General features: G+C 40.4%; 1 protein-coding gene across 1 annotated transcript in view; it reads right to left on the bottom strand.

Moving 5' to 3' along the window:
- Window positions 1-5,915: 5,915 nt before the first annotated feature.
- The window catches only part of LOC136874629 (zinc finger protein 84-like), a 91,741-nt gene continuing 69,992 nt past the window's right edge, over window positions 5,916-27,664 (bottom strand). Inside the window, exon 4 of the mRNA XM_068227892.1 lies at window positions 5,916-7,212. Within this exon, the coding sequence (XP_068083993.1) occupies window positions 5,916-7,212 (1,297 nt within the window). The remainder of the gene's footprint in view (window positions 7,213-27,664) is intronic.

Below are 27,664 nucleotides of genomic sequence, written 5' to 3'. Positions count from 1 at the left end.
GGAGGTAGCCATAACAGCCACCACCATCTTGTGTAGTAGCCTCTAAGCGCTAATTAGCGTCGGAAAGGATATCTTGTTGTAAACTAAGGATAGCCTCCATCAAGGTGGTAGATGAGAATTTAGGTTCGCGTATGCACTAAGGTTTTTCTGTTTAATGATGGTAGCTAACGGAGTTTTTCAAATTACCCGCAAGCACATTTCAAAGGTATGTTGCTAAAGATAGCAAATGGAGCATACCAGGTCGAGAATCTAGATGGAACTCAAGAAGGGATTTATAACGCTTCTAACCTCAAGAAATATGTTCCGCAGGAAGGGTAGGCAATTAAGATAAGAAAATATTTCGTATTTTTTAATTAACAGGGGAAGGTATGTGTACCAGGAACTGTTTTAGCCAGGTACATTATTCTAAAGTTACCGGACGGCACTAATATATGTTCATGTGCCAGACATCTTATGTGAGCTCGTAGCAAGCAGGACACGTCACCAGCGATGAATCTGCGGCTGACGTCCATGCCACGTGTCGTATGCATTTCTCTCGAAGATACGAGAACTAAAATTGACAAACTTTTTAACCGATGAAGATAAAAGTGACATACATCATCGTGTAGCTAGTGTTCTGAAGGTAAACATATGTCAATCTCAGCAAATTCCACAAAGGCGTTCAAGGGATATCAAGCAAAAAACACACATTTACTCGTGACGTAGCGAGTAACATTGGCCTTGCGGAGTAAAAGCTGTGGCTCCGGCCATAACAAGGCAGTACCAATTCTTCGCTCACAGCCGGCTTGTCAGTCATGCTGCTCGCGGCAAGTGAAGTCGAACTTAGTATTCATTCTACAGGAACGTCGTCATACTTGTATTATTTTCGACAGCAAGTTGACACTTAGTTTATTTGAACACCAGTGAGTAACCATTGAATTCTCTTGAGAAATTGTTGGACTTACAATTCGATAGGGACATTCGAACTTTGGAAACTAATGTGTTTATAACATTGAAGTTGTAAGACTTCAAATATTTCGCCAGTATTTGAACTTATAAAATATCTCGATTTCCGTGTAAATAACTTTAACAAACTTGAAGCTAGCCCGACTACTTTAAAATATAATGGTCATGAACTGTTTCAACATAGAACATCGTGAGCGTAGATTTGCAACAATTTAACTATTTTGAATATTATCTAAGTATAAAACCACTTTAACTTGTGCATAAAGACTGTTTAATAATTTTCATAACAGAGTGTATCATTTCCAACCAATTCGTGTGAACAAAGTGTCTAATGAACTGTAAATACGCCGTAATACATTACGCCTACTTCGTAATTATAGGATTGGTACACGAATACTGTGGCAGTGAGAAGAAACATCACGCTATTCTACAAGAGAGAGCTGTTTCTTTTTTTACTGCGACAGTGAGTCATGATAAACTGTGCTTCGAATGAAAGTCATTTCGGTACATACGAACGGTGTGTGGTGAGTGTGAACTGTGCATAGAAATGTGTTTTTCATTTCCAATTATTTCAACTTACGTACAAACTGGGACTAGTAAGAAAGAAAAGAAACAGTGCTTCGACAAATTTGTCATCTGGTGAATGGTGATTATTTCTGAAGCCGTTTTTATCAGTTATAATACAGCAAATAAAATTGTGCTTATTTCAAAATAGGACACTAACAGTTACCTAGTCAGATGGACTTTCTTGTGTTAAAGCCGTTCTTGTATTAACATGAGAGAACCTGACTCAAGACGACAATAATCGATGGAGAACGACGCAGATCGATTAAGATGACGTCGATCGACGGAGATTGATACAGATCAACGCGGAACGTGGGCTTGGTACTACGATGGACGGTTCCTGGAACGCGATACTATGGAACATCGCGGTGCTTGCTGTTAGCTGAGTTCCAGATTGTTGCTTGCGGAGCAGTATTCAACAGTTCGAGCTCGACAAGGCATATTACAGGTGATGTACGCGTCTTTTCGTTTAGAAACTTAATTCAGACTCTCAACAGATTCTTATATGCAATGTCACTGCTGACAAAAAACATTAATTCAATTCAAAAGCTCACTTACTTAATATTTTGATGAACTATTATTAGCTGATTATAAACATTGAAAATTAACTTTTCACAACTTAATTCAATAATTCACTCTCAGTAGAAATACAGACAGACTTTTGGAAGAGAGTGTGTTATAATGTTAGCTCTCGTAATATTGTTGCTGTCACTTGTTGGAACTTTAGAATTTCAGTTCAGTATTTTATTTGTAGTGAAGGCTTACAATAAACTCCTAATTCGCAATATTCATATAAAGTGTGCAGTAAGTTACGTAAAATAGGACAATACTTAGAACTTTCTACCGGAAGATCGAATTTAATTTCAAGTGTTTTATATATATTTATGACTAAAAATATTTGAGAATTTCATGAGAAGAATTTATAGAACTTACTTTGTTTAATATATATAGAAAACATACTTTGAAATCACAAAAGGTAGTAGAAAGGACTTCAGGATTTCATTAAAATGAAATATTACCTTAACTTCAACATGCTTTATTGATTACATCAAGAATATCATGATGGACATATCTGGTTGAAAAAAATATTACACATTTAGAGAACAAGATATTTTATAAGATGAACACTATTTTTCGATATTTTGTTGTAGGTATTGGAACATATTTTCCAATAAATACGTTTGACCACTACAATAAAGCTATATAATAGGGCATTTTTTCATAGATTGAATAAGTGGGACAAAGTTATGATATCTATTATTTCGCCTTGCAATCCTTCCTCACTGTACCCACTCCTAAGCACTAGGCACCCCTTAGTAAGATCTCATGCTCTTTGATACCATTTTTTCATGGTACAGTACATTTCAAATTTCGTACTTATTGTGCATGTTTTCGGCTTTTAGTTTATATATTCTAACATGTTCTACAGACAATATTAAAAACATTAAGTAATTAATGAGTGTACACTTTCGGCACTGAAACATTTGAAAGGGCACAGGTATCTATCAGGACACACTTCGAAATATTACCGGGATCACTCAAAAGGCTAGATACAAGTGGACTGCGTCTTGGAGAATGTGAAGTGTGAACTGAAAGGTTTATCAGGAAACCGCGGATAATGAGAAACTACCACCATGTTGAAAATCTACACTCGCCCACATACGTAGATGTAGAGATCATTCTCCGCACTGAAGTTAGTTTTAACAAACGCCAAAGGATTAAAACACGAATCATGGAAGAGACTGTTGTAGTGCAGTGCAAAGCAAACAATAAGGACATGGATTTAATCATGCAAATTATGCATGTTATAATATGTTAATAATTCCCTTAACACAATATAGCATAGAACACGCATACGGTCCCTATTCCGGATATGTAAATGTGAATTTTGTAATATAAAAATGATAGCGACATTCGCAGGGTAAAATTCGCAGCGAGGATAAAATTTCTACTTCGTAGCAAGCTGTCCCTATGATGTCCATAGAGTGGTGTAACAAATATCTCAAGCAAAGAATTATACTACCTCCTTCATAAATGTTATTGCTATTAGGTGATACGGAATGGAATGTAATTTACATTCACCTAACAATACTTTAAATGATTCATATCAACATTATTTAAAATACATAATGTTTATTTGTTCTGTTCAATATTGATGCAGGCCACTTAAATTCATAATCAGATTGTATACATGGAACATTCTCAAGTGAAATATGTGGCTGAACTCTCCATATTTTCTATCTTACTGTGTATGAGAATAGTGTGTTATCATGAAGATGAGTTGGATATTCAAAGTTATTATTATTTGAGAATTTTTCAAATTTTGAGTCCTACAAATATCACAGTTATTTGATCAATCACGCAGCCAGAGGTTTGGTAAGATTATTATTTCATATCGTTATTATGATTATTATGAACAGTATGGTACTGCGATCGAATGGTTTGTCAAGAAACATATAACAGTGAGGCATATCGACAGTGTGAGTACTCATGGACACCTATAAATTCCAGGATGGTGTATCTTACATTATTCAGCACGCATGTATTCCAACATGTTTAAATAGTGTAATGGTTATAGGGTCCGCCATGACAACATGCTACGGGTCCGGCTCGTCACCCTATTCGGCCCACCCCCTTACTTCAGCCGCGCCAATCACGAGCGGCATTTACGTGCTAGGCCAGCCCCACTCGCTTCCGCCCGCGGCCCCGTAGCCGAGGAGTATGGAAATGACTCGACTATTAATCTTGAGTCTTCGATCTCGCGAGGTTCCTGGACGATTCTAGAAGGACCAGTGCAGGTATATAAGAGACGAACGACCAGCCTGCAGTCAGTCAGAGTTAGAGAGTGAGAGTTAGTTAGTGAGTGAGTGAGGAGTGAGATTGAGTTCGCTGGTGTGAGCTAGCGAAGAGCGCAGTCAGTGATAGCCTGGGCTGCGGGTGTCAGCCTGATGGAGTATCTAGCTCTTGGAGCCGAGGACTCGTCCCTGTTACCCTGACGTCGTGTGTGTGTGTGTCTGTGGGTCTCTTGGGGCTGGCTGCTGGAGAAGAACCTTGGGTGTTCTGGAGCAGCAGCGAAGAGAACACTGGGTGACGACGTGTGTAGACTGCGAACGGAGTTCGGCGGATTGAGTGAACAGCAGATATTATCCCGAACCGTGTGGACTGCCGTGATATCGAACTAGCGTGCTACAGGCCGGACTGACGGCGAAGGAGTGAACGTGTAGCCGTGCGACATGGAACCTTGTGTGTGAATGTAGAACTGTGTAGCGTGAGAACATGAGAAACTAAGAGAGAGAGAGAGAGAGGGAGCGCGAACCGTGTAAGTGTGTACGTGTACTTGTGTAACTTGTAAGCTCGGCTATCTAGTGTGTGTGTCTAAATCTGTAATTGTAGTGCTTAAGTTAATAAATCTTAGAAATAGGACGCTACCAGGTTCTGTTCGCATTTATTCATTTATTTAACCCGCCAACACGTAACAATAGCTTGCATTTCTGAGTGAAGGCCTTGCTCATCAGTATTACCCTTTAAGCGGTATGCAACTGCAAATCCTGTGTTTTATTGTGTTTATAGCTAAAGGCCTTGCCACATATACTGCAAGGGGTACGGCTTTTCCTTTGTATGCGTCTGCAAATGATTGGTTAGACCGCGCATTTCTGACTAAAGGCCATACTACACGTATTGCATGAGTACGGCTTGAAGCTCATATGCTACCGCAGGTGATCGGTTTGACGGTCTTTATAGGTAATGGCTTTGCCACACACACATATATATAGCATTGGTACGGCTTGAGGCCAGTATGCGTCGGCAACTATTCGTTATATCGCCACTCCGTCTAAAAGCGTAACCACACCTGTTGTATTAGTATGGCTTATTGTCTGCATGTGTTTGGATAGATCGCCCCTACCATATAATAGCTTCAGCAATGCACCTCCACTGTGTGTGTCCTCAGATGTATGGTTAAAACTTGTCCATAACTGAAAGCTTTGCAACACATATTGCCATGGAACTATTTCGCGCCAGTATGCGTGCGCGTATGTCTGGTTAGACCGCCATTATAGCGGAAGGCCTTACTACAGATATTGCACGGGTACGGCTTCTCGCCCGTATGTATCTGCATGTGAGAATTTAGAAGTATTTTCAGTCAAAGGACCTTACAACAAATATTGCAAGAGTACGGCTTCCCCCCGCGAATGCATCCGCATGTCAGTGTTCTAAGGAACTTCCAGACGTATTGCGCCGGCACGGCTACGCGCTTGTATGCGTCCTTACGTGGGTGATTAAATTCCTTTCTGAGTGAATGCCTTGCCACACGCATTGCAGTTCTATAGCTTCTCGCCTGCATGCATCCGCACGTGGTTGTTTAACTTTTGTCTCTGTGTAAAGGCCTTGCCACACGCGTTGCAGTTCTATTGTTTCTCGCCTGTATGCTTCCGGACATGCCTGTTTAGGTTGTGTTTCACTGGAAAGGCCTTACCACACGTGTTGCATTTCCACGGCTTTTCGCCTGTATGCGTGCGATCGTGCTTGGTTAACTGTGCTTTCTCTATGAAGGCCTTGCCACACGTACTGCAAGAGTACGGCATTTCGCCTGTATGCGTGCGAACGTGCTTCGTTAACTTTCCTTTCTCTGTGAAGGCCTTGCCACACGTACTGCAGGAGTACGGCTTCTCGCCTGTATGCGTCCGCACGTGGTTGTTTAAGTTTTGTCTGTGTGTAAAGGCCTTGCCACACGTACTGCACGAGTACGGCTTCTCGCCTGTATGCGACCGAACGTGGATGTTTAGGTTATGTTTCATTGTGAAGGCCTTACCACACGTGTTGCATTTATGTGGCTTCTCGCCTGTATGCCTCCGCAAGTGGTTGTTAAAGTATCGTCTGAGTGTAAACGCCTTTCCGCACATAATGCAAGAGTACGGCTTCTCGCCTGTATGCGTACGGACGTGGGTGTTTAGATGATGTTTCAGTGTGAAGGCCTTACCACACGTGTTGCATTTATGTGGCTTCTCGCCTGTATGCATACGAACGTGATTGGTTAACATTCCTTTATCCACAAAGGCCTTACCACACGTACTGCAGGAGTATGGCTCCTCGCCTGTATGCGACCGGACGTGCCTGTTTAGGCCATGTTTTCGTGTGAAGGCCTTGCAACACGTGTTGCATTTATATGGCTTCACGTCTGTATGTATCCGCATGTGTAGTTTCAGCACTTTTGTCTGTCTGAAGGCCTTCCCACATATATCGCACCGATGCGGTTTTGTGTCTGTATACGTCCGCATGTGCTTCATCATACTCCTTTCGATTCTAAAGGCTTTGCCACAATGCGGTTCTACTGCTGAATGGATCGGCATATGCTCGATTAAGTCGCTTTTACAGACATAGCCTTTGCTACAGATTTTGCAGGAGTAGGGCTTCTCGTCTATAAACGTCCGCAAGTCGCTTATTGAACACTCGAAGCTCCCGACATCTGTGTGAAAACCCATGTGCACTGTCAGGTTGTTAATATTTGTAAAGTATTTCTTGCATATTCCGCACTCATAAAGCGCTCGTTGCTTGTGGATCATGACGTGCTTAGACAGGCTGCTTTGGCCATGGAACAGCTTACCACAGTCATCGCTGTTGAATTGACAATCCCCTTTGTGTCTCGCGAGATCTTGTCCACCATCTGTAGGTGGATGACCTGCGCGGCTCACATCTGGACTCGATCTACAGTGACAAATTGAAACCATGTGACCTATAGTTCAACAGTCAACCCCACTAGATGTCTCAAACAGAGGAATGACTACCGAAAATTTCATTCACTGCTATCCCATGCAGAGAGCTCTTTAATAATGACCATCACATTCCTGAAGGTGAACATTTCAATTCAATAATTTAATTTAAATATAGATCATTTTAACACCCATTAACGGTGGATATCGGCAGGACTTCAAGTTCTAATGCAATTTTATTCATCCTTAACTCAACATTTTTGAAGTACGCAAGGCAACTTCAAGGACACTGTGAATTCATATCATCACAAGACGTTGTATTTAATTAGACATTAATTAGACTATATTGTGTTTTTAATTTGTACTTGACAAAATGGGATTTTAATTCTATGTTTGTACTATCCAAAATTTTTAAATGTCACATTGTCATACTCATTGTTTTGAATTTTAATGGGGGCCCCCGTATTTTAGTCAGGTCTTATTGTATAATGAATTTTAATCTACTAGCTAAGGAAGAGAATGCATTATATTCTCGAAACATGTACTAGATGTTAAGGTGAAAGGTAAATAAATGAATAGTATTGACTAGGCGGACTATCTTCCAACATATTTATTGTTACTAAGTCAATACGGATCCAATCCCGACCATCATGGTCAAGATTATTAATAATGATTATGCCAGCCAGGCTAGAAAAATGATAAACAAATTTAAGAACACCAAGGTTAAAATTCTTAGTATTTCAAAAGAGCTGAACTTTCTTAAGAAATGTATTAAAAGTGACGTTATACCTAAACATTTGATTTCCGTACAAAAGAGAGGTAGATTGCTGCGTCATGAAATGAGAACACAGCGGAAAGTAAATCACTTGTGGATTAAAAATGAAATCAGGTTCTTACACCTTAAAAAAACGAAGCTGAACAACACGCTTTATGAATTACACCTACTCATCGCTAGTCAAATTTCGACTCTGGAATGGGAGGAGGCGCAATTTAACATTGACCTCTCATTATTTACAATATTAAAGAAAAAACAAGATATTTTAGATAGAAAATACCAGAGGCTCATTGAAGACAAATGCATCACCAAAAATGAAATACGAAATAACAACACATACACGACAACACACACATTTTATCCGCCACTCAAAAACCTGACCAACGTTGATTTCAACGATGACGAAGTCGAAATCTTAAATAAAGGTCCCAAACATAACTGGCCACACACGAGTAAGACTGTCCAAAATAGAGAACTAGTGAAACTGATAGCGGAATCTGAAGTAGCAATTGCAGAAGTACCCATAGACGAACAAGAGAACATGAGGTTCGAGGCTAAAAATAAAATTTGTAAAATAATGGAACATAAAACCATCGCAGATACCCACACTAATAACAATCTCCGAAAGATTAATAAGAAGACTAAAGATAATAACATAATTGTCACGAAAGCTGACAAGGGTAACACTATAGTTTTAATGAATAAAGATGATTACATTAGTAAAACGAATGATTTCCTGAAGGGTGACAACTTTCGTCAGATAAAGAAGGACCCTACTAACAACATGCAAAAGACTTTTAAACAAATTTTAGCTAACACTAATTTTTTGATGAATTCGAATGAAACAAAACGCATGGTAAATATGAACCCAGGATTGCCGAAATTGAGGGCTATGCCTAAGGTACACAAAGAAGGCATACCTATTAGACCGATTGTTAACTTCAGAAACAGTCCTACATATAAAACGGCCAAATTTGTACACACGTTTTTAAAGAAACATTACAGATTTAATGTAGATACAAGTCTCCGCAATACCATAGATTTTTGTGATAGGACAAAAAATTTCATTTTATCGCAATATAATACTATCCATAGCTTTGATGTGAAAGATATGTACTCGAATATTCCGATCACGGAGACTATCAACATTGTTAAGAACAACTTAAACACACATAGTTCGTTGAGTAAAGTAGAAATTGATGAATTCATCAACTTATTAAAGTTTATATTAGAAAACAACTTTTTTACTTTCAACAACAACGTGTACAAACAAGTTAATGGGTTGGCCATGGGATCACCAGCGTCTGGTATCCTTGCAGATATATTTATGGACCATATGGAATCTAATAAAATAATCGGTAAAATAAAAGGATTAGACTTATGGTTAAGGTTTGTTGATGACGCGTTCGCTATCATTAACGAACAAGAACTCAAGCCAAACGAACTGTTAGACCAATTAAACAACCTTGATAAACATATAATGTTTACAATCGAGTCGGAAGATAATAAAAGTCTAAACTACTTAGACGTAACATTAACAAGAGACAATAAAAACCTGATTTACCAAGTATTTAGAAAACCTACACACACAGATGTTGTTATTAGGAAAGACTCGAACCACCCAGGAGAACATAAGAAAGCGGCATTTTACAGCTTCATCAATAGAGCAGTAAGAATACCATTAAACAGAAATGATTTTAATAAAGAGATAAACATTATACAAGATATTGCCAAAAGTAACGGTTACCCCAAAAGCTATGTCAATAGGATAAAGAGTAAGGTCGTGAATAGACCTAACACCCTACTTGTAAATAAGGAAGAAAGAAAGAAATTCGCTACATTCACTTACATTAATAAACAATCATATAGTTTGGCTAAACTATTTAGAAAACACAATATCCATGTATCCTTTAGGACAGACAATAATAATAATAATTTATTGTTCAATTCGAATAGCGTAAACACCAACAGTAGGTTCAGTAAATCAGGAGTATACAAACTGTCGTGCCAAGATTGCGGAAAAAAATATGTCGGACAGTCAGGTAGAAGTGTGGTGGTACGGTATAAAGAGCATGTCAATGCACGAAAACATTCTAGATACTCTGCAATGTGTGAACACATGCATGAAAGCAACCATCATTTCACAAATATTGAACGTGATATGACTTTATTACATTCATTAAGCAAAGGCAAACAAATAAATGCCCTAGAGAAATTAGAAATATACAAATTGCAAAAATTTGATAATGAGAACAACCTAAATGAACACATTGCAGAAGACAATCAGTTGTTTAAATTGGTAACCCAATACCCTAGTAAGAGGCCAAATGATGTCAAGCGTGTAAGGGGGGAAGTATGACTGTAGTATCAGGGGCGGTTCCTTCCACCCCTCCTTCCATCCAACACGCAACCCAATGTAATTCTGTAACCAGTTGCCAAACAACATCAGGTGCCTCAACATCTATCTAACACATGCATGCTACACGTAATATTTACATCATCACACTGGTAAGGTTTAATAATTTTTACCCCGTTGTATTCTCATTTGTTCATGTCGGAGCCTTTTGTTAATTTTCAATCCATTTCCTTTTTATAGACCATTTTAATCTATTTTCAACCTGGCTGCATAATACATCTATCAACCGAAGATAATGGAAGGACTCCAAGTTTTAACGCAACTTCATTTATTCTTGTACAAATCCAATTGAACTACGCAAGATAGTATTATAATTCCTAGGACACCGTAATTTCACATCATTATACGACGCTGTGTCCAATATTTTAATTTAAATAGACATCATTTTAACACCCATTAACGGTGGATATCGGCAGGACTTCAAGTTCTAATACAATTTTATTCATCCTTAACTCAACATTTTTGAACTACGCAAGGCAACTTCAAGGACACTGTGAATCCATATCATCACAAGACGTTGTATTTAATTAGACATTAATTAGACTATATTGTGTTTTTAATTTGTACTTGACAAAATGGGATTTTAATTCTATGTTTGTACTATCCAAAATTTTTAAATGTCACATTGTCATACTCATTGTTTTGAATTTTAATGGTGGCCCCCGTATTTTAGTCAGGTCTTATTATATAATGAATTTTAATCTACTAGCTGAGGAAGAGAATGCATTATATTCTCGAAACATGTACTAGATGTTAAGTTGAAAGGTAAATAAATGAATAGTATTGACTAGGCGGACTATCTTCCAACATATTTATTGTTACTAAGTCAATAAGGATCCAATCCCGACCATCATGGTCAAGATTATTAATAATATCAATACGCAAATAATTAGGAAGAGAGATAATATGCGGCAGAAATGAGAACAATTATTTGTCGTTGGTTTTGAATGTCGTGCTGTATGCCAGGCCAAGGAAATATATGTACTTGTGAGTACGAAGATTTTGATTTCTTGCATGTTATTTTGATAAAAATTATTAGTATTGGCGTAAATGTGTATTTGTGTAGAGATATCTCTGTGTCGCACCGACACAGACAGGTATTATGACGACATTGCGATAGGAAAGCCCTAGGAAAGAGAAGGAATCGGTCGTGGCCTTAAATTATGCAGAGCCCAAGCATAAGGCTGGTGAGAAATTGGGAAACAACGGAAAAAATCTTCAAGACTGCCGACAGTGGGGCTCGAACCCACTATATCAAGGATGCACGCTGACAGCCGCGGGCACCTAACCGCAAGGCGAACTCGCCCGGTGTATAGTTTTCTTGGTAGAGCTGTAATCAGATTTACAAGATATTCCTACATAAAGGAAATTGACGTACGTTCCCGGTACTTACGAATGTAACAGGCGTCAGAGGTAGGATAGTATTTGGGCAATTCGTGACCTTTAAAGGATAGTGCGATATACGGAAGACGATACCAGGAATGATGGCTTTGATGAAAGTGACTTTGATCAATTTACAATTTACCCATATGAAGTGCAAGCTGGAAGAACGCGATGAGGATATTTCAGAAACCAATACCGCGTTACGGTCATGACTTCGATCAGTAGTAGTAGCAGAAGGTAATGATACTGATAAAGAAATTATTGAAATAGCGGATGTTGCTGACTTATTGGCACAAATTGTGGAAGTTCGTAAGAAGTTCTAAGAAGACAAGCCGAAAATTTTAGATTATTGGAGAAAAAGCTAGCGAAATGTTCTCAGAAACGAGCTGAAAATTATAGATTGGTAGAATCTAACATAACTGAAATTGATCAAGGACTAAAGCAAATTGAAACTGATGTAGAGCGTAAAACAATGACTACAGAGGACCGATTTGCATCACCAGAAAAGGGGTCTATACGAAAGTAGAGGCTTATTACTGAATTCTGAACAAAATCAGATAATGTAGCAGGGAAAGTGCGTGTGAAAGCACCACCTTAAGATTGTAAAACTCCATGGTCTACGTATCGAAGGCAATTTTAAGCCGCAGCCGCCTCCTATGGAGTGACTAGAGAAGAAAAAAGCACTGCCTTGGTTATTGCGCAGCGACGTGATAAGTTGGATATACTCCGAGCGATTCCAAGACAGTGAGCAATCAAATTTCAGTTCCTGGTAGCCCGATTAAAGATTGGATACGGTGGTAAAGACCTTCAACAAATTTAACATCGTCAACTTATCAGACGCCAGAAACGTGGCGAGACACTACAAGAATTTGAGGCAGACTTCGCGCGTCTTGCTTGTATGGCTTATCATTCACCTACATGCAATTTCACAGAAGAACATTAATTCTGTAGAGCCTATGATGATGAATATATGCGACCCAGAATTGCAACGACCTCTTAGTCTGGCGCACCCAAATACGTTAGATAATGCGGTGGCTCGTGCATTTTAATTCGAAGCTGCTACACAGAGCTCGCATCTACACGTGCAGCTTCGACGGTTGGATGAGGAGGTGCCTCTAGACGAAGAGGTAGATATGATTGCTTTGATAACCCAGTGCAATGCTGATGGACAACCCCGAAGGCGGGAGATTTCTGTTGGAGTGAGCTCGGACATGTGAGTAGCCCTTTCAGACCTGAAAGAAAACTGAAGGTGTGAATTTTTGTTTGTACGTCAAGAACTGACTAAAATGCTCCTCAATACACATATTGATAGTTTATTTTACAAAATAAAAACTAACATCCGAAAAACAGGACCCACACAATTGTGCGTATCAAAATTCAAACCTCGTTGTATCACGTACGATGGTGTAGCTTCAAAATTTACGTTCACTAACCAATGTACACACTTCATTGAATATATTCCGGTATCCAGTAAAGCTTCTAGATTAATATAAACGCAGTAAATAAATACTTACTTTCGGCACTACTGCTTCCTGCCATCTCGCCGATCAACTGTGCTTTTTAAACTCGTCTTCCTTCGCCCTGGCGGTCAAGCGCATACTAAAATCAATTGAAATACACGCCACGTGTCCTGCACAATCACTGCAGTCCGGTGTAGCGCCGAAAAAACATCAAATACGGTCAGGGATAACTAAAATACGAACCCGCACAATTGTGCGTACTCGGTCTGAAAGGGATAAAGAATCAAAGTTTCAGCAAAACTAAAAAGGGCCGGTGCAAATGGGCAAGCACCGCATGTCATCGCTCCTGCCCCGGGAAAATTAGTACATATCATTTCATTCGTGCGCCGGTTAGACATTATTTTTGTCGACGGAGAAGTGAATAGTTCTGCTCGTACTTCGCATCATACATCGGGGCCAAACTAAACATATATAAGCAGGGTGTTACTGAACCGTCTAGTACTCCCTGGACGTCACCCGTGGTTTTAGAGAAGAAAAAGAACGGGTAGATAGGTTGTTGGTCAGCAACTTTTTCGCTCCTTCCAGTTGCTTTTGTTGTGTGGCTAGGGCCAGATTGTTGGCTCAGAAGAATTTTCTGGCCGGAGTGTATGGAAGGTGAGATATGTAAAAGTTGAACAGTAATGGTGAACGAACGGATCCTAGGGGCAATCCAGCGTTAGACTTCCGCTCCTGGCTTATCTTGCTTCCAACGAGTAACTGAAATTTCCAAACACTTAGCATGTATTAGCGCCAAACGATGTCGAAGGCTGGAGTAAAGTCAACAAACACCAAAGTTGTTTTCAAGATGTAAGAGGCACCACTTGCTCACAGCAATTATATTCTTGTCTCAAGCCTGCCTCATAAGTTCAAATATGCTCTATGACAGTGCTACTCATTCTGTTATAGAAGAGACCTTCAATCAGTTTACAGAAGTACGTAGGAAGGGCTATGAGGTGACAGCTTTCAGCCTAGTTGCTTGGTTTGCTAGGTTTTAAAATACAAATGGTCTTCACCTTTTAATGACCAATCAACAGGATGTTGGTGAAGAATTTTGCCATTCTTTAGCACTTATACGTACATGAATCATGAAGTGAATGCAGGAGCGTTTAGAGTCAATGTCTGAAAATGTGGAGCAATGGCCAGAATCAGATATGATAAACAACAGTTATTATCAGGTTTTGCAGCTGCTGTCGAATGTACCTGGTATGTTTTAATCAGGAGATAAAAACGTGCCTCGTATACTTTCATGACGTCATTGCAATAGGCAACTTTGATATACACCTATCGAACCTGGAGGAAGTCTTTAAGTGGCTGCAGAGGGCCAAACTGAAGCTGAATGTAAAGGAATGCCAGCTCTTCCGGGAAAAGGTCAGGTATTTGTGAGATGTTGCCAAAGACGGTGTAGTCGTAAACCCGGAGAGGATACGTGCGGTAAAAGAATGGCATGTCCCCCCAGAGATGTATATGAATTCCTGAGTTTCTTAGGCCTATGCTCCTACTACCAATATTTCGTGCCCGGATTTGCCAACAAAGCTAAACGGATGAAGAGGACGAATGGAAAACAGCTTTCTTAAGTTGTAGCCGACAACCAACTTCACTGGGATGAACACTTGCCGTTATTTCAATGACATATCGGTCTTCGGTCCATGAAACGACAGGACAGACTCCGACCTGTGCTCTCTACGGCGAGGAGCTGCGTTTTCCCTGTGATGTGAAGTTCGGCAGTGGATCCGGCGAGCACCAGACGGCTGGGGATGACTACGTGAGGTGTTCGAGAGAAGGAATGGGTCAGATTCACGGCCTCGATCGAAGAAACACAGAAGCTGCTGGTGGCCGAATAACGCATACCTACGACGCGCGGGCCGTAGAAGGTGGATTCGAAGCCAAGGATTTGGTGTGGCTCTTTAATTTACGGAGACAGCGGGGTCTGCCACACAATCTCCAGCGTTCATGGGTGTTAAAGACTTTATATCTCGTATTCTTAGTCTTTCCAGGAGAATGCCAATGGTGGAGCATTTCAACCGGTTAGCAGCATACGAAAGAGCAACTTCCTTGACTAACGGGTAATCGAAGACTGTTTGCTAACTGGTCCAGCACGGAACAGTCTTAGGGGGGCGGCAGTATTACGAGTGAACGAGTAGTAATATCTCCCTCAGCTGGACTAGGAGACAAGTGACGATCGCTAAGCGAAAAAGTGAGACAGAATGCGCTGCAGAAGTGAGAATAATCTTTTGTATGTTGTTGATGAACGTCATGCTTTATGCCAAGACAAGGAAATTTGTGTACTCGTGAGTGAAAGATGATTTGCAAAGTGTTGTAGGCTATTTTGATTAAAATTATTAGGATTAGCGTTAATGTGTGTGTAGAGTTCACTTTGTAATTTGGCAATACGATTTACGAGATATGGAGCCATAGAGATTACTACCGAAGAGAAATTTACGTACGTTACCGGTACTAATGAGTAGTAGGGCAATGTATGTTGTAGAACAAAGGGTGATGCATCAGCATTTTCCCACGACGTCATTGACCCCTAGCAGTGGAGATATGGGGCATGAGTCCCATCCAAAATATAGTCTGTGAGGAGAGAAGGGCATCTGAGCGTCAAAACTGAGCCCAAGATGGCGACTGTGTAGTTAAGCTCTTCTAAAATGGCAAGGGAAGGGCATCTGTCCGTAAAACTGGGCGCTGTGTAGTTAAGCCACTCCAAGTTGGCGACGAGGAGGGCATCTTTACGGAAAACCCAGTCAAGATGGCAAGAGTGTAGTTAGGCCCTCCGAAACGGTGAGGGGAAGAGCATCTAACCGTAAAACAGGGCGCAAGATGGCGACTGTGTAGTCAGGCCCCGCAAAATGGCCACGGGAAAAACACCTGACCGTAAAGCTGGCCCCTCCTAGATGACGTCAGGCAGGGCATCTGGACGTAAAACTAGGTGAGACCCTATGTGTCCCCTCTGGTGGGAGAATCAAAGTGGCGACGGGTAGGTCAACTGACCATAAAGCTGTGCCCCGTGTAGTTAGGCCCCTCTAAAGTGGCGTCGGAAAGGGCATCTGTCCGCCGAACTGAGCCAAGATGCAATGGTGTAGTCAGGCCTTCCAAAACTGTGACAGAAAGGGTATCTAACCGTAAAACCAGGCACAAGATGGCGACTGTGTAGTTAGACGGACCAAAATGGCGATGGTTAGGGCATCTGACAGTAAAACTGGGCCATGTGTAGCGAGTTCCCTCCAAAATGGCGATGGGAAGGTCATCTGACCATAAAACTGTGCCCTGGGTATTTAGGCCCTCAAAAATGGCGACGAGATGGGCATCTGACTATAAAGCTAGGCCCTGTGTAGTTAGGCCCTTCAATGAGATTAGGCATGCTCTCCTACTCGAATTGCCCTATGCCCTATTAATCAAGATGGCGTCGCGAGAATTCCTATTACCCTGCTACTCAAAATGGCTTCGGGAAGGGTATCTAGCCGTAAAAGTGAGGTTAGGCACCTCCACGAGGTTACGCCTGCTCTCTTGCGCGAATCCACATTGCCCTACTAATCAGGATGGCATCGCGAGAATCCCCATTGCCCTACTACTAAAGATGGCTTCGGAAAAGGCATCTAGCTGTAAAAGTGAGGTTAGGCCTCTGCATGATGGCGAATGTTGGCGTCGGGAAGGGTATATACCCGTATAAGTGAAGTTAGGCCCCTCCTAAATGGCGTCTGTGAGGTTAGGCTTGCTCTCTTATCTAAAATCCGCGTCGGGAAGGGCAACTGACCGTAAAAGTGTGGTTAGGTCCCTCCAGGATGGCGACTGTGAGATTAGGCATTCTCTCTTATGGAAAATCCGTGAATCGGCATTGCCCCACTACCATACAATGGGTCAAAGACCTCAGACCCCGGCAGCCCCACTACCAGGGGTCAATGACCTCGTGTGAATATCCTGACGCAGCATCTGTTGTTTTAGAACATACATTGCCCTACTACTCTCATGAATGTACCATTCTTGTCATACAAGTGTAGCATTCTATTATGTCACAATTACATAGATTTCATGTGCAATGAAAGAGAGCCGCCTTAAATATAGTACAACAAGATTATACTAAGAAGTTCATACTCACTACCATGTATTACATCAGTCTATGTCTTAATTGCTTTCTTTAACAGAGGCCATATGCAACATGGAAACCATTAATCCTGATGAAATCTTGGAGAAGCTTAAAGATAACAAGCAGACGATGGCTCTTTCCCTAACTTTTGACGTTTCCACATCATCTCCAGGCAATGCTGTCTTAGGCGTTACGATGGGGACAAAGAACATGGCTTAGGTTGTAGGTTTTATTAAAATGTTCTGATAGCCTGAAATCCTTTGAATCCAAATGCAAGCTATACTGTCCATGAGTATTCTTGCAAGTGATTCTCGGAAAGTACAGCTAAAATGAGCATGAAAATCAAAGCTTCAACCATACTTCAATACAATATAACATTGAAATGCACCACAGTGTCACATAGAAAATATCGAAATATGCATACCAAGCAAATTACAGCTGCTATGGACAAGAAAAATAGAAACTACAAGCTGCCAAATATAGAATGAGTACACATTAAGACGGGAATCCCCATGCAGATTAGTCCAAACTTGTCTGAATATTGTAGACTGGCTTGCAATGCATTCGGTGACATTTAAATACTGAAAATAGAACACTACACGCACCCATGGCAGTTCAAGTGCAGTAAACATGAAGGTCGATAAGTAATCCCTGCTCTAGACTTAATCATTCACAGTGAGCACATCGAATGAAGAGTGCGACAAATTTAACTGTGGACAACAATACTACTGTATTTGTGATGAACCGTACCATCATTTTAAATGGACGGAAAATGAAAGCACCTGCTGTTTACACCAATCCAGTACATTTTGCAGGGATCAGTTTCTTGTGAAATTCAACATCTTCTGGAACTGCCTCATTGTATAGAGCATCATCTTTATTTCCTGTCGAAGAATCAACCAAAATAAGAATTCTATTTCTGCCATGCAAATGCAGCCATACCACGTGGTCCAGGAACACTTTCAAATCCTGCTTTGTCATGTTTGGTGATTTGACAGCATAAGTAATTCAAGTGTCCTGCCTGTTGGAAATTTCCCACTGGGTTCTGAGACAAGAACATACATGTGTGGAAGAACGGTGCCATCCATTAAAATAGCAGGCATTATCATGTATGAATGGGTGGTTGCTGCAACTGAACCCATCGCACAATAAATCGTCTTTGCTCCCTTAACGGCATGAGTTCTCCCACAATGTAACTCTTTACTACAAAATCTTGAGTGATCTGCATCAATTATCTCCTCTGCTGTAAAATTATACTCATCAATGGAACGCCTTAATTCCGTAACAAACTCAACAGTTTTCTCTTCTATATCAGCGGCATCACCAACAGATCTGCTGCCAACTTTATGCGTGATCTTGCAAGAAAAAATCCTGTTTCTCTCAAACCACTGCAGCCATGATTTGGAAGCTTTGAATGTTAAGGTCTTGCTTGCATCAATTTATAATTTGACAGACATCGCCGAGATTCGTTAGCGTTTGGTCGTGTATAATTCCATGTTGTTTTCGCACTGCAATGAACTGACAACGTACCTCGTTATTTATTCTTTCTTTTAGCACCTTCCTGTCTCTGCCACTTAATTTCAGCGTCTTTTCGAAGTTTTGCATAATTGTCTTGTTTTTTATTTGTCCTAATGTGCTGTTCCATTAGTAAATAAGACCTTAGGGATACTCCAGGAGGACAGCACTGTGGAGGATCATATACTCTTGATAGCTTTGTCCACATTTTGTAAGCTACAGCCAAGTAACCTTCAGGATATTTCGTTCCAGTCTTCTTTAGTGGTGATGAATAATACAAGGATCCACTGCCACATAATGCTAGACCGCTTTTCAAAATCGACTTATTTTCCCGATGGATCATCCCCAAAGTCACCCTCAATATCATCTTCATTGATGAATTCTTCGTGTACCATAAGAGTTACATAATTTTCAACAAGAAACTTTTCATCAAAGAGCTATTCTGCAACTACCCCTTTCTTTACACTCCATACGCCCCTACCCCTCTGCTTCCCATTCCAGCGATCCATGACACGTCAAATTGTACCAAATATCGCTTCTGATGTTCTGAAACCTAAATAAACTGAGTTCGTCAGTGAGAACAGTTGGGTACTCTTTCTTGTTAGTTCCCGCTGGGACCTGATACTGTTGTCTGAGACCGCCCAGTAAACTCCTGCTCTCCCCTACCTAAAGTTGTTAAATCCCGCAAACCACTTTCATAGGAAAGAAAGGAAAAGCTAATAGCAGGACTCAAGAGGTACTGAGAATGAAAACAACCATTCAAAAAGAACTAGTCATAAGCACTCCCTAGTGGGTTAAAGTAACCTTACTCCATACATTTTATTACAAAATGATCTTAAAACTACCCCAAACTAATCAACAGTAACAAGTTCATTGATACTTCAACCAAGCAGTCTGCTGTCCTCAGCAGGTAGTCTGGGCATGCAACTTTACACATTGACAACGAGCTGCTTTCTGTAACATGAGCTGGCAGTTATTTACTATGTTCAACTGTTTTGTGCATTTCTTATGATGCAATAAGGTCCAAAGTGTGTGTGTCAAGGTCCAGAATAGTGGGAAAACTTTATCCATTGTTTAGCAGCATGTTCCCCATATTAAGACATTTACCATTATATTAAACAATATTTAATTCAGACAATGTACATTGTCCCACGGTAGTTGATAATGGTCATAATTCAAGAAGTCCAAGTTTATGTGTTTCGTATTTCTGACAGTTATTCAGTTAAGTTTGTACTTTGGTACTCTCAAAGAACAAGATAAATACATAAGGTCATTGGTTGAAATAAATGGCACATGGATTAGCTCATAGGTTATTACTTTATCTGAGTTTTTGTTTTATTCAGACTGCTAAGTTTGTGATGAACGGTTAGTTGGATACATGTAATTTGTAAGGTTTTTTTTTGCTAGTCACCTTAGGTCGCACTGACACAGATAGGTCTTTTGGCAGCGATGGGACAGGAAAGGCCTAAGAATGGGAAGGAAGCAGCCGTGGCCTTAATTAAGGTACAGCCCAAGTATTTGCTTGGTCTGAAAATGGGGAAACCACAGAAAACCATTTTCAGGGCTGCTGACAGTGGGGTTCAAACCCACTATTTCCCGCATGCGAGCTCGCAGATGCACGCTCCTAACCGCACGGCCGACTCGCCCGGTTTGTAAGGTTGTACCATAATAATTTCGTGTGGCTATTTCTAGCCGGGTGCAGCCCTTGTAAGGCAGACCCTCCGATGAGGGTGGGCGGCATCTGCCATGTGTAGGTAACTGCGTATTATTGTGGTGGAGGATAGTGTTATGTGTGGTGTGTGAGTTGCAGGGATGTTGGGGACAGCACAAACGCCCAGCCTCCGGGCCACTGGAATTAACCAATGATGGTTAAAATCCCCAACCCGGGACCCTCTGAACCGAAGGCCAGTACGCTGACCATTCAGCCAACGAGTCTGACAGGTTGTACCTTGAGAATAATTATACTATGGGTATATAACAAAACCACAAATTGATTACTGCCATGGGTGATATTAAACCATCCACACTAACAATGTGCTCATACGTGACCTGTAACCATAGTAAATATGTTTAGAATTCTCACACCAGGCAGTTTATTTATCAGAGAAATCACCATTTCCTGCCTATTAATATTTACTTCAACAAATGTGAATTCCGGACATGTTCGAATAACCTGGGAAGTCATACATAATACGTGGCTCCATAGGTCATGCCTACAACAAACTGCTGCCTGGCCTCCATGCTTTCCATCTGACCAATCATACTGTTTTAGATCATATCAATCAATTTCCAACATAGAGGATTGAATTTGTACTTGCTCTGAAAACAATAACCACCACCACCACCACCACCTGCTAGGAGTCAGCAAGGTTTCAGAAATGCACAGAATTCTTATTTAGTGCTAAAATTTCAACATGAAGCATGCAAGACAAAGAGAATATACATGCCCACACTGCAGACTTTGTGAAGAGGATGACAATGCCTGTTTCAAGAGATACGTGCTGCAAAGAGAGAGCCCAGGCAGGTGAAATTATTGATACTGACACTGCTAAGGTCATATCTATTACAGAATACATGGTGTTTAAAGAAGGCAACTCATCTCAACTTCCTTGAGAAAGAGACAGTTTACTATCACTTGCTGGCACTTGCAGATATGTCCACATATTCTTAAGAACTCTATAACAACAATTACAATAAACATTACTTTTATTGCTATCTCATTCAAAATTTAAATGTTTCAAGATTGCATCTGGGGTAATAATCTAGGATTGTTAATGTTGGTGCCATATGGAAGCACATATCTATCTTGTATCTACACATTTTTCATGCCACATCAGATGACTGAACTGACAATCAGCTAGAAAAATACCGAGGAAGGTTCCAATTGAACCTTGCAGACGAAGACAATGTGGTGAACGGTTTGGCATAGAGCTGCACATGCACAGTCTGGAGTAGGCAGCTTGCTCCATTTTTGTACTGCATATGTGCACCTGTCATGGCCTATTCTGATTCTGTTCAGGTAACTCCAGGTCTTGCAAGATATCCGATATACACTTGAAAGTTTAGCACCTGACAAGATGTTAATACAGGTGCAATTCTCTTGCTACTTCTTGCAAAACTTTTCATTCTTCAAGAGATTTAAAACACCTGGCAACCACGTCAGCAGCATCACGCAGTGGTGGATGATACAACTGTAGCCTATGAAAATGTTAAAGTGGCAGGTCCCTATGTGGGAGTAGAAGAGACATTTTGGAATTCATTTATAAGGACAGCAGATCTGCACAAATGAGGTGGCATTATATTAATCAACAGTGAATTGGAGTGATTGGATTGCACATAGTAGTGTTCACCTGGGTGTCAACAAACCTTATATAATGACAGTTCAACCAAACAGGTGTATAATTCTCTGCACTTGAGTAAATCAAACCCAAGCTTGAAGATTACAGCGTGGTTGCTCAAGTTCCCCAGGTAGTTCCACATAATTTATGGAAAATGTTCTTATGAGTCCTGAATTTCTGAAACTATATTTTGGGTTCCAATTATAACAAAGGACTCTGCTGCTGAAACTGATGCCGAGTTTTATGTTTACCAAATAAAAGCAAGACTGGGTTGAAGTTGCCAGTTTTGGAAGTAAGTATACAATATAGACAAGCTGTTAGTCAGCAACTTTTCTGCCTCTTCCAGTTGCTTTTGTTTTATGGCTAGAGCCCGATTGTTGGCTCAGCAGAATTTTCTGGCTGGAGTGTCAGGAAGGTAAGATATATACACGTTGAACATTAATGGTGAATGAACTGACCCTAGGGACAATCCATTGTTAAACTTCCACTCCTGGCCTATCTTGCTTCTAATTATTAACTGGAAATTCCAACTACTCAGCATGTTATTAAGTCCAAACAATGTTGAAGGCAGGAGTAAAGTCAACAAACACCACAGAAGTTTTCAGGATGTAAGAGATACCTAATGTTCACAGTAATTATATTCTTGTCTGAAGCCTGCCTCATCAGTTGGAATATGTGCTAGGACAGTGCTGTTATACTGTAGATGAGCTTTACAAAGAGCTTATAGGAGTAGGTAAGAAGGGCATTGGGGTGACAGCTTTCTGCCTAGTTGCTTGGTTTGCTACGTTTCAAAATACAAATGATCTTCACCTTCTTAATGACCAGTTAACAGGATGTTGGTGAAGAATTTTGCCAATGTTTAGTACTTACTCGGATATGAATTAGAAGTTGAATACAGGAGCCTTTAGAGTCAATGTCTGAAAATGTGGAGCAACGTGCACAATCGGATGTGAGAGGTAAGAATCATTTTCAGGTTGTGCACCTGTTGTTGAATGTACCTGGTATGTTTCTTATCAGGAGATATTCTAGTTATATTAATGATGTGAGAAGCAATTTGGTTTGGTGTTACTTCAGGATGTTTTCTGCATACTGGTGGACTACTTCTTCCCTGTTGATGACCTAGTTATTAGGTCCCTTTAAACAACAAGCAACAAGCTAGAACTTCTTCCCAATCTTCTAAGATGACTCCATCTGTCACTGTTGAAGTGGGTAATGCCCAATTTCTGCACTGTGTTTGTCCATTTCTGCCTCCGAGAGAAGGCAAAACTCGACAAAACTTGGATTAATAATTCAGGGCCTCCACTTTGATGGAAGTGTTGGTACAGTATTTCACTTTCATCATTCCATCCCGGAATGTGTTCTTTACAGTATCCTCGTGGCATACACCCTTTAGCTGTTGTTCACACATTTACAAAGAAAACTCATTCCAGTCATCTTTCTGTAAGTTCCATCAGACATGTGGTGTTTATTGGATGACAGGGACCATAATACCTACAGGTCTGTATTCGTTGTGAGGATAGGCATCTAAGACTTTTCCCATGACAATCATGGGATATTAGTTTCATTGCAGCTAATAAAACGTAAGTCAGGATTTGGATACTTGAACCCTGCAGCAGACCTGAAAGTACCTTGATGTTGGGCATCAAAGTCTACATGAAGATTGTCCCCCTTAGCCTATTCTTCAAACATGCTATCACTTACATCTTTATCAGAGTACAGTCAAAATTTATGATGACTGTTGAAGTTTCCTATGTAAATTGCAGTGTTCTGCAGTGTGTATGACATATTTAGGCCAGAATGTTTGGGTGGCTTATAAACATTTGTGATAGTGAAGCCATGAAGGTGATAACTGTATCTATATCTGCATCCAAATTCTCAGAAATCAGCAAGGCCTCATCTATGTTGCTCCGGACATATGTAGCAACACCATACACCTCGTGGTATGTTGATCCTAGTGTGGTATACCCCGTAATTTAACCTGTACTTCAGAAATTTTCTTCACTGGAAGCATGCCATTCCTGAATGATGACAATATCAATGTCTAGCAAGAATTTTGACAGGTAGTCACACTTTGCCTTTTTAACATTTTAAACATTAAGTTGGAAGAGTGGAATGATTGGCCCAACGTTTCTCATTAAAGAACTCTGAGAATAACTATGTTTACTACTTTGATATGTCATTGTGTGTCACTGTCAGGAAATCCTATCGATAGCCTGGCTGCCTGTATTGTTGTTGATCATTCTGCACCATCCACTGATAGACATAGCATATGGACTTAATTTTAAGCCTAGTGCATCAGCAAGCTTACCCAACATGGAGTTCATCTGAGATCTGCTACCAAGTGATACTCAACAGTCATAAAAAAACACCTCTACTGCCCCTTACTCTGACAGCGACAGTAGACAAAAGAACTTCATATTCCTAAAAGTTCCCTTGACTGATCAGTACGGCTGATTTCTCACCGTCTTATTCTGTGTGCAGGGATTGGTTGCATATCCTGCTGTTTTCCAGTGAGCACCTACTATGTTGCTGATGAACTAAATACAGTCACTTACAGTCATGTTTTTGATAATAGTTCATTTTATAGATAATGAGGACCATTACATCACTCATATGATAAAGAAGTAGAAGTAAGTGGCTGAGGCCCTCTTGTGGCTATATCAGGTTCATACGACTGGATTTAGTAAATGTTGCTTTGTGGATGACACAAGCTCAAGACTCTGACAACTGCTCTCTTAAAATTTTAGTGAACCTTGTAAACAGTGAGATGCTTCACCTAAACTATTACCCTCCCACTGCTTCTGGAAACATGTACCGATTACGTCCATGGTAAAAGAAAGAAACTGAGTGTATACCTCTAACACTTGTCCAGTACTGAGATTACTGAATAGTTTTTCATTCAATAATTTTACATAATTTGATGATTCTGATCAAACTATAGGTTCTGGAAATAACTAATTTTCAAATTCAGAATTAATCTGGGATTAGTGTAATGACTGCAGATAAGGTCCCATTATATCATTAAGTTGCCTTGGGTTACAGGCAATCAGCTGATTCAGTTCATCTGACATGCAGGACAACAGGTAATATTAATACTGGGTGTCAGTCAATGAATTGTTTTCAATTATCAAGAGAGAAATATATCATGGTAATGCATGAATTCAGCAAGTGAACCCCTGAATTTTGGGAATGAAGCTGTTGGCAACTGAGTATTGTAACTGGAGGTTGTAGGTTGCTGATTTATTGAGGAAGGTGGAGTTACATTAACCCAATTGCTCCAGAAATAATGCTCCAACGTGATTGGTTAGAAATTAGAATTAAATTGCCCTCAAGAAATATAAACCACCCCATCAGAGATACTGTGCACCATTGTGAAGTAAATATTATAAATTATAATTATTATTTATTCTCCTTAAATTGTACAAGTACAATCTGGGGGTGGTAGATAGAGAATGTACACAGGAGTGCCTCCATCCCCACATGTATGTTTACGTAACCTCTACTGAATATTTACATATGTGTAAACAATTTTAAATTTACATATCTACACTCCAAACACTGTATACTTAGAATAATTATTATCTTGATTTATGCAATACATATTAGAGTAAGAATACCCGGTCCTTTATACCCTCACTCATACCCCTCTGTAGACACTCATACACAGCCATTCCCACATACACACGCATACATATCCGCGCACATTCGACTTTACTTGCACAAATCGTTCTTAATTTGAATTTATACACGTTGTATACATCACATATGGGATTCTATTTATATATTTTCTATACTGCATGGAGAAGGTGAAGAAGAGGAAGCAGTTTTATTTGAGATGGAAGACAGTTCAAGACATGAGCTGACCCTGCCTAAAATTCATTACTATGAGGTAGTTCTGGCGATGGGGAGGGGGGTGAGGACACAAGAGTAACTCCTTAGCCTCTACTAACAGAGTAAAAATTAAACTGTAGGGAGAGATGTGTCTTGTCTGTCAGGGATTCCTTAAGGAAGGCTACGTCTAACGAGTTCACTGGTGGCAAAACCTGGCTGTGTATACAGGGATGTTTGTTTATTATATATTTTGCTCGTCAATCAACACCTTCTAATTTCCTCATATTATCTGTTGTCGTTGGGTGCGAGGAAGGAAGACCATATAGTGCTGCACCCGAGAATTATAAGCTGTTTGTAGGGCTTATCTCTTCCTCCAGAGAGCCATCTACAGACAAAACCTAGCGCTCAATATGCCTTGCACCTAATTCCGTTGACGTGCTTATTCCATTGTAATTATCCTTAATATAAATACCAAGCAGTTTGATGGAATTAGAAATTGGTAGGTGGAGTCCATATAGAGTAGGCAGGTTCGGGAGTGGCTGTCCAACTCTGCTTAGTCTTACATATTTACATTTCTTAACACTTATACCATACCACAGAGCTATACTATCCAGATCCGAGTAGAACTGTACCAGATCATCTGTAAATGTGTCATCAGCATGCTATGCCATGGTCGAATTTACACAATCCAGTAAGTCAAGAGCATAAATCAGGTACAGGAAGGGCCCTATCTCACTGCCCTGAATTACTCCAGGAGTAATTGGGGTTTGGTCTGATTTGGATACTCCATGTGCAACACATTGCATTCAACCCATCAAAAATGACCTCGGCCATGCCAGCAGTTTACCCTGAATGTTGTAGTTGTCAAGTTTTAACACAAGTCTTTGATGTGACACCTGGTCAACAGCTTTGCCCCAGTCCGGAGACACACAGTCTATTTGTGACACCCGCCTGCTCCAGTCATCAATAACTTTTGTTAAAAGAGTTGTGCAGGATTTTCCAGGGATGAAGCCGTGCTGGTTTGAGTTTAACAGGTTTCTCTCCAACATTTATAAAACAACTAGGCATCCCATACACTTACAGATCCCTGATGTTATTGAAACTGCTCAGTAATCATCCACATTTTCCTTGTGTCCATCTTTGAAAACTGGGACATTGGCTTCTTTCCACAGGCAGTGTCCTGGTATTCATAAAACGACTGAAGGGAGTGGAAAGAGAGGGCACAGCTCTTGAGAATTCTTGCTGACATTCAATCTGGCCCGGTCACTGAATGTGGTCTTGTTTACAAAAGCCTAACCTTGACTTCACTTTTTGAGAAATACAGATTGGTTAGAGGGAAGAGAGGGATAGTTGTCCAAGAATAGGGCATGTTCCCTTCCTCAGTAGGGGCTGAGAAGTTATTAAATTTCCTGTTGAAGGTGCCTGCGATTTCTTGTGGAGTAGAGACTGCCGTACTGTTAGGTTTAAATACAATGCAACCTCTACTTCAGAGAAAACCCCATAGTTCCATGCAGTTGGTGTTGAGACCGTGAATATAAGAATCACACGAATGTCCAATAGAGTGTTTCGCCAATCTGTACTTCTCCCACTCACAGTTGATTGGGTT

The sequence above is a fragment of the Anabrus simplex genome, chromosome 5 (genome assembly GCF_040414725.1).
Source record: "Anabrus simplex isolate iqAnaSimp1 chromosome 5, ASM4041472v1, whole genome shotgun sequence".
In the NCBI taxonomy this organism is placed as follows: Eukaryota; Metazoa; Arthropoda; class Insecta; order Orthoptera; family Tettigoniidae; genus Anabrus; species Anabrus simplex.
This window is presented reverse-complemented; position numbering and strand designations above follow the sequence as displayed.